The sequence below is a fragment of the Eptatretus burgeri genome, chromosome 18 (genome assembly GCF_056783735.1).
Source record: "Eptatretus burgeri isolate ZD-2024b chromosome 18, Ebu_testis_v1, whole genome shotgun sequence".
Lineage (NCBI taxonomy): Eukaryota > Metazoa > Chordata > Myxini > Myxiniformes > Myxinidae > Eptatretus > Eptatretus burgeri.
This window is the reverse complement of record NC_140978.1, coordinates 882,452-898,419: the sequence shown is the minus strand read 5'-3', so window position 1 is coordinate 898,419 and position 15,968 is coordinate 882,452. Positions and strand designations below refer to the sequence as shown.

The 15,968-nt window shown below is 42.3% G+C and overlaps 1 protein-coding gene across 3 annotated transcripts in view; it reads right to left on the bottom strand.

The window, feature by feature from the left end:
- The window catches only part of TMEM259 (transmembrane protein 259), a 60,446-nt gene extending 54,608 nt beyond the window's left edge, over positions 1-5,838 (bottom strand). Inside the window, exon 1 of one of the 3 annotated variants that reach the window (XM_085864015.1) lies at positions 5,398-5,838. In XM_085864015.1, coding sequence (XP_085720141.1) covers positions 5,398-5,535 — 138 coding nt within the window. In that variant the 5' untranslated portion in view covers positions 5,536-5,838. The remainder of the gene's footprint in view (positions 1-5,397) is intronic. The other 2 variants (XM_085864014.1, XM_085864013.1) reach the window with 2 other exon arrangements.
- Positions 5,839-15,968: the final 10,130 nt, after the last annotated feature.

Genomic DNA, 15,968 nt, shown 5'->3' with positions numbered 1-15,968 from the left:
CTTTGTGAACTTTAAAGGTCAAAGGTCAAGGATTATGACCTTTGGTGCTAAAACTTTCTCTGGAACATTCCAGGAACAACATAACGTCATATAGGCTATATGGCATTTCGCACTCCTCGGATTATCCATACTTTGATGAAATCAGCGTAAAAACAAACTTGAAGGGGGCGAGATCGAGATCGATCAAAATGTTTTCAAGACTTTAGGTTGGGAATGACCTCAAGATTATGCATAAAAAATATTGTCATCCGAGCTCTTAAAGTTTGGGCGGTCGTATGATTTTTATGTCAAAATTCGCAATTTTCTAAGTTTGTGACCTCGTGACCTTGACCTTGGGACGAAAATGAAAAAAAAAAAAAAACGAGCTCCGTGGGGCTATGCAGGTGCCATTCGGCTAACCAAATACCTAAACCTCTGTCAGATTTGACAAACCCCCTCGGAGAAGATGTAAATTGAAATTGGCTACCCCCTAAAAACACGTTTTTTGGGCGTGGCTCCGCCCATAATGGGCGCACCACGTCTATTCTCAGGAAAACACAACTAGATCATGATATAAACCTCCCACCAATAATTTTATCAGGATCGGATCAAAACCCATGGAGCTATGCTCAGGACAGAGACAGACAGACAGACAGACAGACAGACAGACACGCACACACCAATAACGAATATAGTGGTCACTTACTGACTCATGAACCAATAAATGTAGATATATACTATTTATAGCAAAACCGCTATTGTACTAAAATTAGAGGGTGCAGATAAAATTTTATTCACTGTGATGGGAATAAATCTTTGTCTTAAGTGTTATATTAAAAACTACATCGATTTACCAAGTTTTATATGAACACATACGTTTTTGATTGAGACTGGTTTAGATTATATGTGTAAAATACTTTACTTATGATATCCCACACCCTGAATTTGCCAAAAATATACTTTAATGTGAATGCTGGGGGGGTTGAAAACAGAGTAACAAACGTTATGTTATCGGTCAATTCGTCACGAAAGAAACAAAATGCTCAAGCTGCACAACCTTTAAAAATACGGTCTTGTTATTTTTGTGATAATATAACTTAACCTAAATGACAAATGTGTAACATAGGATAACATTAGTGGTAAGTCCATATCGCCGTAAAAGCTGTACAAAAACCTGGCTTTCCGATTGCGGACCAAAGTCACGTTTGTTACAGAAGGCTTTGAGCCATTTCTGTTAATGAAAACAGAACACCCCATCAATAAATTGTGCTGGGTTAGATTATCTTCTTACTGTTAGATTCCAGTAGTGGAGGGGTCAGTCTTTTATTTCCCCTCATTTGCAAGATAAACTGGACACACTTAATGTGGACTATGTATGTAACACAATGGTTACCCATTACTGTGGAAAGGCTCTCATCGTCTAAAGTGTTGATTCTTTGGCCAATTAAAACCTATCAGCCCTTTATCCACCTGAGTTACTTAGCTCAATAAATCTTTCAGGTGTTCACCACAAGAGATGTCACTGAAGATCAACACTCCCAAAACATGAAATCTCAATCCTCACAATAGCCATTGTGATGTAACACGTTACATCTTAACCAAGGTCACTGATCGTCTTGTTGAGGCGCAGATGCTCGTTGGTGAGCATGCCGGATCATTTCTCCTTATTCCTAGAATTCTTCTTTCGCCATCTGACATGGATCTTCCTTTCCAACTCCGCTGCCAACAGTTTTCAATCAGGCTGGCCTTTGTGATGACTATCAACACAAGCCAGGGTCACAGCCAGTGGCGGTGTGGAGTCCTGCCTCCCACCAGTGTTGTTGCAGCGAGTCGAGTAGAAGACCCACTCGATCTGCACATCTTGGCCAACCAGAATTAATTCTGTGTAAGGAGAGGGACTGAAGATGCTGCAGGCCGATTAACCCACCACATTGTTTACAGTGAGATAGTATAAACTCAGGGGCAGATCGAGAGTGAAATTTGGAGGGTTAACAGCTGACAAATGTTGGTTCAGAAAAAAAAACAAAAAACACTTAAAATGGATTATGTAGGCTCAGTGAACAAAACCTTTTATAGTTCATTACAACAAACATATAGGCTACACATAATAATTGAATTACCAGGGGGCCCCCATCTCCACCTCCACCCACACCCCCCCCTTGATCCACTACTGAAATAAAATTTATTTTACTGATTATCACTATTGTTCTCCATCACAAAGCATAAATGATGCCAATGGCAACAAAGGCGGTTTTGTTTTAAATGGAAATTGCCCCAAACAAGGCAATCGCCCCACTCTATGTAAGGGGAAGAGAGAAGGTTCGATTATGATAAGGATAAAGCAAAACAAAATAAAAGAAAGAGAAAAATAACAACAAAACATCGAAGAAACAGCGAGTGGCAGAAGTCAGGGGTAGCGATGCCCCTCGAATGCTATCAATTATTTTCACTTCAACCTCCGATCTCTGGGAAAGTAAAACAAATTCATAACTTTTGGCAATAATTGTGTGGATGACAAAAATTAACGCTGGGTCGTTAGTGGTAAACAAACTTTCGGGAGAATGTAAGGCAGTACTTCGTTGCCTAAACACCACCCAAATAAAGGGAGGGTTTTCCACAGAGCTCTATCATACTAACAAAAAAAAAAAATGCAATTTGGTGTGTGTTTGACCATGATAAATTTGGTCGTTACTTATCCAATTTCAATCAAACTTCACGGGAGGACTAAGGGTCACATGACGGAGGTTGTAGTGACTTCATTGGCCTCTCTCCCCAAGAAGGGGGTTTTCTGCCTTGGGCGAAATCCATGTTAATGTGTTTAAATAGCAAATCATGGCGAACCTGTACCGGAAGTTAAAAATATTTATTATACACCACAAACATGTACGGTCACATTTTTAAACTCACTGCTGCTCTTTAAAGAGCAGGTGTTGGGTCGCTGATGACTTTGTGTGATTCGAAGGTTGTAAGCACATTAATTATCGCTGGGCAATTATTTTATTGCATTTGAAACTCAAAATATGCTAAAATTAACTTTCAAGTCAAAACTTTTGTCAGTGATCGTAAAACAGTTCAGAATTTACCGAAGATGCTATGACGTCGCGTTCTCCGAAAACTTTGTGAACATTCGGAAACAGCGTGTAAACAATGGCGAGATGCGAATCAGAGAGTGATTTCAGCGGCGATGAAATTGAGCGTTTTCATTTCGATATTGCAGAGGACGAGTCGGAAGATGATGGGAATTTATACTATGGAGTTTCTGGCCCTGAGCCATATAAATTTGAGCCACTTGTAAGTGCCAGAAAATGGCCTATTTTGTGTACAAGTGGCAGGACTGTCCGGCAGTTCACACTGACAGACTCCACCAGACAGATTGGTTTGTAGATTTTCATTTTCTTGATCGATGCATAAAATAATGTAACGTTTGATTCGTCTGTGACTTTATATAATAATTTTTAACCCTCTAGTCACTCAAGCGTCAGAAATAGAATGAATCAAGAATGGACCCAAATATATTATACACCGAAGCCTTGGCGTTGAAGTCTTTCTGACAGCTGAGCTTGACCCCAGCGAAAGTGAACAGTTAGAACAAACCCCAACTTTCAAAAGACTGTTGTGGCATATCTATCTATAATTCCAGCAGTGTGTGTGTGTGTGTGTGTGTGTGTGTGTGTGTGTGTGTGTGTGTGTTTCACCGCTGTTTCTCGACAACCACCGGTCCAATCTAATTGAAAGTTGCCAGGTATATTGCTGGGGACCTGAGTATGTGCCTTTTCAAGGTTTGATATTAATCGGACAAGTGCTTCCCAAGTTATGGCCATTTATTCACCAAACCAATGACAGGACACGTTGCTGCGTAGGCATGGCCGATGGGGAAGAGATTCTAAGCCGCGTTCCCCATTACCGGTTACAACGTACGGACTTCCGGATAGTGATGACTCAGTGTATTGTAATAATTTCTCGATTTCTTATGCACATTTATAGATAAACACAATGCCCCAATCCTTGAGAGGTGACACAGTGTGAGAAGATGAAGCAGGAGCCAGCTGAGGAGGAGAAGGCTGAATGGTGGGCACAGCGTCACGCTTGTTTTGAAACCGAGATCACTCATTGCGTTGCCTTCGTAATCCTCGGCTGTGAAATGGTCACCACAAATGACAAGTCTACCCAAAGGGTCCTCTTTACCCGTTTTCTTTGGGGGAAAATTCGCCCGTTTTGTTTGTACAAATCTTATCCACTGCTGACGAATGTTTGATTCCTTTGGGAATCGGTGGGAGCGATTACCCGTTTTCGCAAAGCATGACGACACACGTACGAGGCATGATGTAAACTATCCAAATAACTTTGCTCTACAATAATTCAAAATAAAAAAGGATAATATAGAGAGTTGCAAGCTCAAAAAAAACCGAAAGAACGGCCCGTTCAACTGGACACTTCTTCAATGAAGGAGTGAGCGTCCACTTTGTTTTGGAGAACGTGACGTCACCATCCATATATGGGCACACGGCTGTTTTTTTCAACAGCCTCGAGAAATAACAACTTCGGAGTTAAATTTCATTAATTTTCCTAATAGTTAGGATCGAACTATTTAATGCACATATAATCGTATTTATAAATTTTCATTACATGTTTGGTAACCTGCAACCTGCTCTTTAACAATAAACTGAAAGGGAGAAAACCCGACACCCTTGAGGCATTATATGCTGATGACATCCCCCACAGACTAACGGACACGAGTCTATATACCTTTACAGATATGCTGTAATCTATATACCTTTGCAGATCTACTGTAATGTACATACCTTTACAGATCTACTGTAATCTATATACCTTTACAGATCTACAGTAATCTATATACCTTTACAGATCTACTGTAATCTATATACCTATACAGATCTACTGTAATCTATATACCTATACAGATCTACTGTAATCTATATACCACAAAGAGTATAATCACATGACCCTACTGGCTTCTGGGAGCGGGGTGTCCAATTCCCAAGTTTCTTGCATAGCACTTGCTAAGTGGCTTTGGTACTCGAGCAAGCACTGCATTTTGATACGGAACGGCTGGCTCGGCAAGCGCTACGTCGTTTGAACACACCACAGCGTGTGTACTCATCGTCTTAAATGGCAAGAAATGGTGTAAAAAATTACTACCTGGAAATAACCAAGTAAAGATGAACAACGAAATCAACTTGCTCGTACAAGGGCCTGGATTAATAGTCTCAGCCCCATCAGGGGGGAGTATCACATGACCAATAATTAGGTTGCTATCGCTTCCCAAGCCAGCCGTTCCTGAGCCACCGTTTCTTTGGAGTGCTTGCTCGAGTGCTTAAGCCGCTCGGCGAGCGCTCGACAAGGTGAATGGTTCTGGAACACGTCCCATCAGCCCCAAAATCCGACCGGTGGCGGTACCTTGAGGAGCAGCAGAAACTCAAGCAAGCGTCTGGCGGGCGGTGGACAGATTCGAGCATAGGCCGCAGAGGCCCTGAAGAACAGAGCGTGGAAGAGGCGATCACGGACGTTCAGCAAGGGGTTCGGGTTTCCCTCCATGGACGAAGTGTCCCGACAAAATGGTTAAAGGTGAACGGAGAGAAGCACGCGGCCAGATGGAGGATACTCTTGCTTTTTTCTTCCCCTTCAGATGTCATCACGATTCGCATATCTCATGAAATCTACGGACTAAGCGTCCACATGAAAACAAATACATTCGCTTTGCACCACCCGGAAAAAAGAGAGACCAACGGCGAGAGCACTGATGCGAACTACACCTCGTTAACCGCTAACAAGTGTACAAACAATACTGCGCTGGGTTTTACAGAGTTAACGGCCATTGGCGGCACCCGGCAAATGGACATTTCATGCGGCATGAGATTCTGAAACGCCATGTTTTTACCGTTGATTTATTGTGAGCGAAAATATGTCTGGAACGTTCAACATGCGTCAACATCGAAGGCCGTATTATTCAGGAAGTGACGTCACCGTCTCTTGCTCATGTGTAGGCGGAGCCCGGTTCGTTTGTTTCCTCTACGTCTTCTTCTCCTTTGTGCGGTGATGCTTGGTCCTTGGTTGTGTTGTATCATACGTGTGAGCGATGATTAAAGAGTGCGCTTTACGCACAAAACCCATGTACTGTGTTGTGATTTACTGCGATATTTGCGAGAGGGATCGTCCACCTGAACTAATGACGAATTTCGTCTTTAATACATGCCGTTCTGTCTCTCCCTTCTCCCCCTTGTCTCCCCCAATCGCTTCATATTGTTTCAAGCTGGATGATGGATGGTCCATGATGTTTGCTGAGATCGGATTTCATCATCTGACATGAGTGGATATTATTTACATTCTATTATATATCGGATATTGTTTAATTATCAATTAACAAGAGGATAATTAAACACCATTTTTTAAATCAACATCTCATTTGTTTCAAAATATTCACAAAACTGAAAAAATGAAAACGTTCCCCATCACGCAAACTTCCACCGAAACACCTGTCTTACCTGCGACGACGGCTCGATCGCGATCCACATACTGTCTTATGAGTTGTTGAGGCTGCTCGGATGGTCTGCAGGGACGCTCACTCGCCTCTGAGGTGACGAGCCTGGGTTCGAATCCCGACCCAGCTGTAAACTCTCATCCTGGTGTTTCACAAGCAGGGTAGGATTCATCAATGTGTGTGCTGTCTCTCGGATAGACGTTCAACTGGGAGTCCTGTCTGCAGGCATGAGTTGATAGACGTTAAAGATCCCACGGTGTCCTTCGCGAAGAGTGGGCGAGCTGTCGTCGGCACCGTGAACAAATCTGTCCGAACTTCTGCTGTGAAGGCGATGGCTTCTTCTTGTTCGTTGTTGCAACACAAGGCTGCGGGGTAGCATCATTGGCTGAGTGTGTGTGCCGCTGATGCAATGCCCTCTGTAGGTTAGGGAAGGAATTTGGAATTTGGCCGTGGTGGATCTCGTAGGGAGAGTGGGGCAACAAGATGGTCCCTTTTTTGGTTTTGCCCGTTTTGCCGTCAGATGATTTGCCAGCCAAACACCATTCAATTGCCATTCGTTAGTCCATCTATCGCCCCAAGTAACTGCCCAATTTCGAGAATATTCGAGATCATTGAATGTCCATAAAAGGCAATTCAAAATTTGTGGTCGAAATGCTCAACTTGCCCCACCCCTGGAGCAAGTCGATCATCACTATGGGGAAAGATGATCATGGTCCTCAGGAAACATGAGGACAGTCTAAACTAGAGGGGGAGCACTCGGGAGAGTGCAAAACCTCCACCGCCAATACTGCTGGGTCACTCAAGTGAACCTTATATCTTATTCATTAAATATGATGTCAACAGTGCTGACAGTTATAGTTCTTTTCTCCAACATTTTTTTTTTGGGGGGGGGGTGGAAATCACTTAAAACATGTAGAAATGCAAAAAAAAAAGAAATCGAAATTTGTTGAAAAAAAAAGTTGCAAAAATTTTTTTTAAATAATTATTTCGGGGGGGGGTTGGAAATCACTTAAAACATGTAGAAATGCAAAAAAAGAAATCGAAATTTTTTTGAAAAAAAAAGTTGCAAAAAATTTTTTTTTTTAATAATTTTTGGGGGGGGGTTGGAAATCACTTAAAACATGTAGAAATGCAAAAAAAAATCATTTTTTTTCTCTAACAATTTTTTTTGGGGGGGGAGTTGGAAATCACTTAAAACATGTAGAAATGCCCAAAAAAATTTTTTTCTCAATTTTTTTTGGGGGGGGTTGTAAATCACTTAAAACATGTAGAAATGCAAATTTTTTTTTTCTTTTTGGGGGGGTAACAATTTTTTGGGGGCAGTTGGAAATCACTTGAAACATGTAGAAATGCAAAAAAAAAATTTATCTAACAATTTTTTTTTGGGGGGGGGGGTTGGAAATCACTTAAAACATGTAGAAATGCAAAAAAAAAAAATTCTCTAAATTTTTTGGGGGGGGGGTAACAATTTTTTTTGGGGGGGGGGGTTGGAAATCACTTAAAACGTAGAAATGCAAAAAAAATTCTCTTTTTTTGGGGGGTAACAATTTTTGGGGGGGGGGAACCAAGTCCAAAATTTAATGGCATGATCCTTGGACCATACCTAACCCCCCCCCCACCAAGTTTCGTCGAAATCCGTCGAGGAGTTTTTCCGTAATACTGTTCATAAACAAACAAACAAACAAACAAACAAACAAACAGAAAGGGGTGAAAACAGTAACCTCCATCCATCTTCGAAGATGGCGGAGGTTAATAAGCGGTGTTAGAATTTTAATTAACGGAAAATAATTCTTGATTTTTTATTATATATCTATCGAGGATACCAACATAATATTTCCAAAACATTGTCCCATACACAACCGGATACGAATGTCCATTTTCATGTCATTTGTCTTTGTGTTCCAGTCTTAATGTCTAAATTCGCAACTCCCACTGACTGAGATCAATTTTGAATACCAGTCGCTTTGATTTTATCTGGTTTCCCTTTAAAAATTTGGGTGGAGGTAGTTTTTTTAACGATGTACTCCTTTGAAAAAGTCCCACAGTCTGTCTCGTCCACGATGAACGTAGGTCGATCGAAGTTCATATGAGAAGGTACTTTGCGGAGAAAGACTCCCTCATATCCATCGTCGTCGATTGCCTCTACGCGCATATGTACAGAATTGATCGCGCTTTTTTCGCCATCTATTTTTATAATTACAAAGTCTCCTTCAATAATATCATCATTGTCATCTGATCACCTTGCCCCACAATCAAGTGATCATCCTGCCCCACCGCCACCATTTTTACAAAATCGTCTGGAATTCATAAATTACAGCAATGAGTTAGGCAAAACATACACGCAATATGGGCGTATAAGCTACGTATTTATCTATACATCTAGATACCGTTCCTACTACACTTATTCGTAGAGATAATACGTACTCACCGATGATTAAAAAATTTTCTTTTTCAGGAGGAAAATGATGTTTTTCTGATAAAACGAATGCAGCATTTTTTTCTCGTCATGCACCTTCCACAGTGGAATTGTAGTTAATCGATCTATCGTTGAGTGGCGCCACTGTCCAATGCGAGCTTTATTGGAGTCGTGAGAGGGGGGTGATCATCATGCCCCAGGGATCATCTTGCCCCACTCTCCCCAACACTTCGGTGACACTTCAGTGGCCGGCAGAGTCGAAGCGCTCAGACTGTGGATCTGGGTACATCCCTCTGCCTGATAACTTGCAGAAAGTATACCAGTTTGGCAGCATTCCAATGCAATTGAACTTATGAAGAATTTAACGGCAAGGGGATTGAACAGACTCGCAGACTCACAAAAGCATCTTGGCATAAACCATGCAATGTAATCTTAAATTTTACCATGAAAACCAATTCAAAAAGAGAGAAACAAAACCAGGAAAATCATTGCAGACTGACACTTGAACCGGGAGCTCAACCAAATATACCAGAACAAAGGACACGGCCACCGCAAACTGCAAGTACATGTCTCTTCTGTGATGTGCAAGAACAATTAGGAGAACTTTGCAGAGCATCAAAATTCCAAACACAGCGCCTTCACAAAGTACTCACACCCCTCGACATTTGTCATGTTTTGTTGTTACAAGCTGAATTTATAATGGATTAAATAATAATAAAAAAAATTGTCACCGATCTACACCAAATACCCCAGAATGATAAAGTGAAAACATGTTTTTAGAAACTTTTACAAATCAATTAAAAATGAAAAGCTGAAATGTCTTGTGTCAATAAGTATTCAACCCCCTCGGTCGATACTTTGTAGAAGCGCCTTTGGCAGTGATTACAGCTTCAAGTCTTCTTGGGTATGTCTGTATCAGCTTTGCACATCTGGATTTGGGCATGTTCTCCCATTCTTCCTTGCAGATTTGCTCAAGCTCTGTCAAGCTGGATGAGAAGTGTCGGTGAACAGCAATCATCACGTATTTCCACAGATTCTCAATTGGATTCAAGTCTGGGCTTTGACTGGGCCACTCAAGGACTTTCATGTTCTTGTTATGAAGCCATTCCAGTGTTGCTTTGGCTGTATGCTTGGTGTCATTGTCCTGTTGGAACGCAAATCATTGCCGCAATCTAAGGTCTTTTCACTCTGAAGCAGATTAACCTCAATAATTTGCCTTATTTGGCTCCATTCATTGTTCCCTCTATCCTTACAAGTCCCCCAGTCCCTGCCACTGAAAAGCATCCCCATAGCATGATGCTGCCACCACCATGCTTCATGGTGGGGATGGTGTTAGGATGGGTGATGAGCTGTACTCAGTTTCCACCAGACCTTGAGCTTTGCATTCAGGCCAAAGCGTTTCAATTTAGTCTCATCAGACCACACAATCTTTTACCTCATGTTCTTCTTTTTCTCAGGAGTGGCTTCCATCTGGCCATTCTCTCATAAAGCCTAGATTTGTGAAGTGCTGCATATATTGTTGTCTTTCTGGTTCTCCAATCTCAGCCAAGGAACTATGTAGTTATGTCAGAGTGATTATTGGGTTCTTGGTCACCTCCTTGACCAAGGTCCTTTTTGCCCGCTTGCTCAGTTTGGTCGGACGGCCAGCTCTAGGAAGAGTCTGGGTAGTTCCATATTCTTTCCATTTCCTAATGATGGAGCTCATTGTGCTGTTGGGAACTTTCGACACTATAAATTGTTTTATACTCTTTCCTAGATCGATACGTCCTCACAATTCTATGGACAGTTCCTTGGACTTCATGGTAGAGTTTCTGCTCTGATGTGCATTGTCAACTGTGGGACCTTATATAGAAAGGTGTGTTTCTTTCTAAATCACGTCCAATCAATTGAATTGTCCACAGGTGGACTCCAATCAAGTTGTGGAGACATCTCAAGGATGATTAAAGGAAATTGGATGTACCTGAGCTCAATTTGGAATGTCACAGCAAAGGAGTTGAATACTTATTGATGATAGGCATTTCAGCTTTTCATTTTCAATTAATTATGTAAAAATCTCACTTTGTCATGATGGGGTATTTTGTGTAGATCAGTGATACTTTTAAAGAAATTGAATCCATCTTAAATTCACGCTGTAACAACAAAACGTAACAAAAGTCGAGGGGTGTGAATACTTTCTGAAGGCGCTGTATGATTATCATGTGTGAAAGTATGCATTTCAACTGCAGGCAGCGATGTCGGAGTGGTAGAAGGGCAAGGGGGACAGAATGTTTTTGACAAGATATATATATATATATATATATATATATATATATATATGTATATATATGTATATATATATATATATATATATATATATTTTTTTTTTTTTAAAACACTAACATATCCTTCTTTTTATTGATTTAGAGTGAAAGATGAATATCTGGACATAAGCAACAAGTTACAAATTGAAGAAGAAATTGAGGCCTCAGATCAAAGTAAAACACGTAGACGAATTAAACATAGATCATGAGGTTCGCGATCAAAACAGAAGTGCTCCAGTTGGTGTTGCACACCAAAAGGTCCCAAAACGTGATCACGGCCCCGTGCGGGAAGATTATTTTAATTAATTGCATGCAGGAGGGGCAACCCACGGCTCCGGCATCGCTGACTACAACACAGGAAACTTCTTACCAAATTTAGTGCTGCATGGTGATCTCATTACCCAAGAAGCAAAGTATCATTCTGCCTGTCTGGAAAATTTGGAAGGAAAGCAAAGACTCAATGTGATGACAAGGAAACTACTGAAAAGGACATCAGCCACAGCTTAGTATCTGCTGAGCTTGCTGAATACATGGAAGAGTGGAGACAAACAGAACAATTACCAGGATTTAAATTATCAGATTTGACAAAGCTATATGCAGATTGCCTAAACCAGCTCCGTATAAAAAGTAATTTACTTCTCATCCAGATGGAAGAGATGTGCTCCTTGCAGTTGATGAATATGGAGAGAATGCACTGCATGATACAATGCACAGAGCTATGATGATGAGGCCATCCTTCTTGCCGCAGCTGCCAAAATTGTTCACAGAGACATGTTCGATATGGAATCTGATATTTCTAGCTACTTCGACGAAGATTGTGAAGCACAGTCAGGACCACAGTCTCTGATTGCATTGACCGATGCTCTCAAGTCAGGACCTGATCATCTCTCTCCAAGAGAAGTACCACATCGATATTTCATATCCCAGTTCATGACAGACTTGAGGCACATCAGTGGCAAAAACAACTCTGCAACAGACGCACTCTCCCGACTTGATGTAAATGCTCTGAATGCATCTAACGTCATCAATTTCACGACCATAGCTGAAGCCCAACAGCGTGATGAGGAGCTACAATGGCTGTGAACCAATTCAACATCACTGCAGTTCAAATAAGTACCACTCCCTACTTCTGAGAGTGGAATTGCCTGTGACGTTTCCGCAGGTGATCCTTGCCCTTACGTCCCTAGCGAGTATCGACGTGCAGTTTTTGACGCTCTACACAATTCGTCTCACCCTGGCATTGGAGCCACTCAACATTTAGTGACTCAGCATTTTGTCTGGCACGGTGTGAATCGTGACGTCAGAGACTGGTCCAGAACCTGCATAGTATGTCAGAGATCCAAAACACATCGACACATCAGGTCGCCTGTTGGCACGTTTTCTGCACCGGACACCAGATTCGACCATGTTCACATTGAACTAGATGGACCTCCACTTCCATCAGACGGCGATACATGCAGTACCTGCTCACATGCATTGATCATTTTACTCGTTGGCTGGTCGCAATACCCATTCCTAACCAGACAGCAGAGACAGTAGCACAAGCATTCATCTCACAATGGGTTGCTGTGTTCAGTGCACCCTCAACAATAACCACTGACCGAGATCATCAGTTTGAGTCAGCACTTTTGCTCTCTGTACCCGCAGCTGCATACAACGTGCTGCATCGCGGCTCTATCTTCAATGGGTTTTTACTCATTCAACCATGGGACTACTATCATCGAACCCCTTTTGGTGAGCAGCTTATTCCCACGGGCACTGACCATTTATGACACCCGAGTCACCGAGTGGATCTTATTATTTCATCGACCCCACGCCAAATTGGGCCACTGGTAATACATGATTTATTGCTTCTTATTGAACTTGTGACTATTTACCAGCACTGAAGCTTCAAAGCTTATGGGACACCACTCAGACTGGACGAAGTCATCAACCTTTAGCAGTGAGTAGAAGTCGATAACTCGATTTTATATATCCTTATCATCGCCACTGCAATTTACATGATCGCGACCCACCGGAATATCATAATACTCTACGGTGCCCACCCCCCCCCCTTTTTCCACCTTTTTGGTGGTATGACTATGAGGAATACATTTATGCAATATGAAAGCTAAATGTTCAACGGTTTTTGAACTATCATGTACACAAAAGTACAAAGGCTCGATCTGGATTGCGTTGATCTCGCGAAACCCGGAATGCTGATTCGGTTTTGGAATAAAAGACAGTTATCTTACACGGTGTTAGAAGTTAACTGGACTTGCTGCTTTTTAACAAACAACCATCCATAAGTATGGTACGGCTTTTCCGAACTTTGAATACCCGACTATCGATTGAGATGCAGCGGATTTATTTGGAGAATTCACTCCATTTCGAGACCATGTTCAGTTTGTGTCCGCGGGCCCGCTATCAGAGCTAAACCCAAAGCAAAAAAGGCCGGATGGCTGGGCACGTGGATTGGTGCTCATGGCCGTGAGGTTTACAAAACGTTCACATGAGAGGAGACTGAGAAAGATGATCCTCAAGGTACTCGATCATTTTGAAACATATGTGTGACCGAGAAAGAACAAGCGAATCACCCGGCACCGGTTCAAGCAGCAGAAACAAAAGAGTGAGGAGACCTTTGATATCTTTGTAAAGGACCTGAGGATTATTCTCATGGACTGTGAGTTTGTCGATCCCAAGGACATTCAAATAGATTGGACCATTGATGGCATTTTTGAATCCAGGGTGTAGGAAAAGTTACCGGATCAAGATAAAGGACTGTCACCAGCAAAGGCTCTGGAGATTGGACAACAGTTTTAGTTGTCTCGCAAGAAAATCCGCATCGTGCGGAATGAAGATAACTACAACCTTGGAGTGTCAGCTGTCACAGCTCAAAGCAAATCACATCCCAAGCCTTGTGCCTCATCATTGCAGCTGCAAGCATTTAAAGCATGCAGTTGATGTGGCAAGGAGGAGCAGCATTTGTGGAACCAAGGGAAATGTCCTGCAGTCAGCTCCACCTGGTCCTATTGCAAACGCCCAAACCATTGAATGTTGGTCTGCCATAGGCGACAGCAACTGGGCAAAACACTCCTCGTCGATGCTGGAGCAAACAAGGAACAACTACCTAAAGGTAATTTGGAGGTTCTTCGATATACATGGTTGATAACATCAGCACTCTGGCAGATGAAAAATGGTCCCAGACTGTCAGTCAGTGGCATTGCGAACATCACCTTTCATATTGATACAAGGGCAAGGTGCAATATACTTCCACTCAGGGATTTTCAAAGAGTACCAGTTAACACTGAACTGCACATGTCTAAGAGAACCCTGAGAACTTACTCCAACCACATCATTCGGCAAGTTGCTTCCATGGATCTTTCCCTGGAATATGAGGGGAGGTCCGTAATAGCTTCATGCGAGCTGCTCAATCTGGATCAGGAGAATGTGATATCGTGGTTGACCGTTGAGAACCTTGGCCTCATTGCTCGACTGAGTTCCCTGGCAGGGGTTCAGTCAGTGGATGATGAATCAGTTTCCCCAGAGCTACAAGATTTCCCCGATATCACCGGTACACCAGGTACCATACCAGGGGTCTACTGAATCAAAATACACCCAACAGCCAATGAGGTTGTACATGCTGCACGTCAGCAACCCACTGCGCTCATGCCAAGGATCATCGAGGAATTGAACGAGATGATACATAATGGCTTCATAACTTCAGTGGAGTCAACCGAGTAGGTCAGCTCAATGGTAGCTAAAGTTCACAATGGCAAGCTAAGAATATGTTTGGATCCTCGAGATCTCAACAAGGCCATTAAACGTGAGCATTATCTCATGAAGACGGTTGAAGAGGTGGTCTCCAACATATCAAAAGCCAACTTAATCTCAGTATTGGATGCAAAGAGTGGGTTTCTACAGATTCTCCTGGATGAGGAGTCATCAAAACTGACGACCTTCAATACACTGATGGGTCGTTTTCGTTGGCTGAGGCTACCATTTGGATTGAAATGTGCCCCAGAAATATTTCAGCGTATCATGGATAAAAGGTTGGACAATATTTTGATTGCAGGACGAGATCGAGATCATTATGACAGCATTTTAAAGCAAGTCATGGAGAGGGCTACATCCGACAACCTCAAATTGCACATGCAAAAATGCAAAGTTCACCAAAAGGAGGTTCGGTCTGTCGGGCATCTACTTCCTGCAGACGGACTCAAGCCTGACTCCTCAAGAACTGAAGCCCTCCATAATATACCTATTCCATGGAATAAAGAGGACTTGCGGTGTTTCTTTGGATTTGTTGCTTACCTGGCTAAATTTATTCCTCAACTGAGTGAAGTCAATGCACCACTTCGAGCTGATAGTATTTTCGACTGGCAACCTGCACAGGACCAAGCTTTCCATAAACTATTGGATCTCTGCTGTCAGCAGCCTGTACTGAGATGCTATCATGTGAAGGCATCCGTAGAGATCCATGCGGATGCAAGTCAAAACAGTCTCAGTGGTGTCTTAATGCAGGGGGGGAAGCCAGTTGCATACACTTCGTGATCCCTCTTGGAGGTGGAACAACGGTATGCTCAGATTGAAAGAGAAATGCTTGCAATCCTCCATGCCTGCATGAAATTCCACTGCTGCATGTTTGGCAAGACAGTGACTGTATTTACAGATCACAAGCCACTTCAAGAGATTTTCAAAAAAAACCTGTCTGCTTCCATGCATCTGCAGAGGATGCTGTTATGTCTGCAGTGGTACGATCTCGAGGTAGTGGATAAAAGTGGCAAAGGCATGC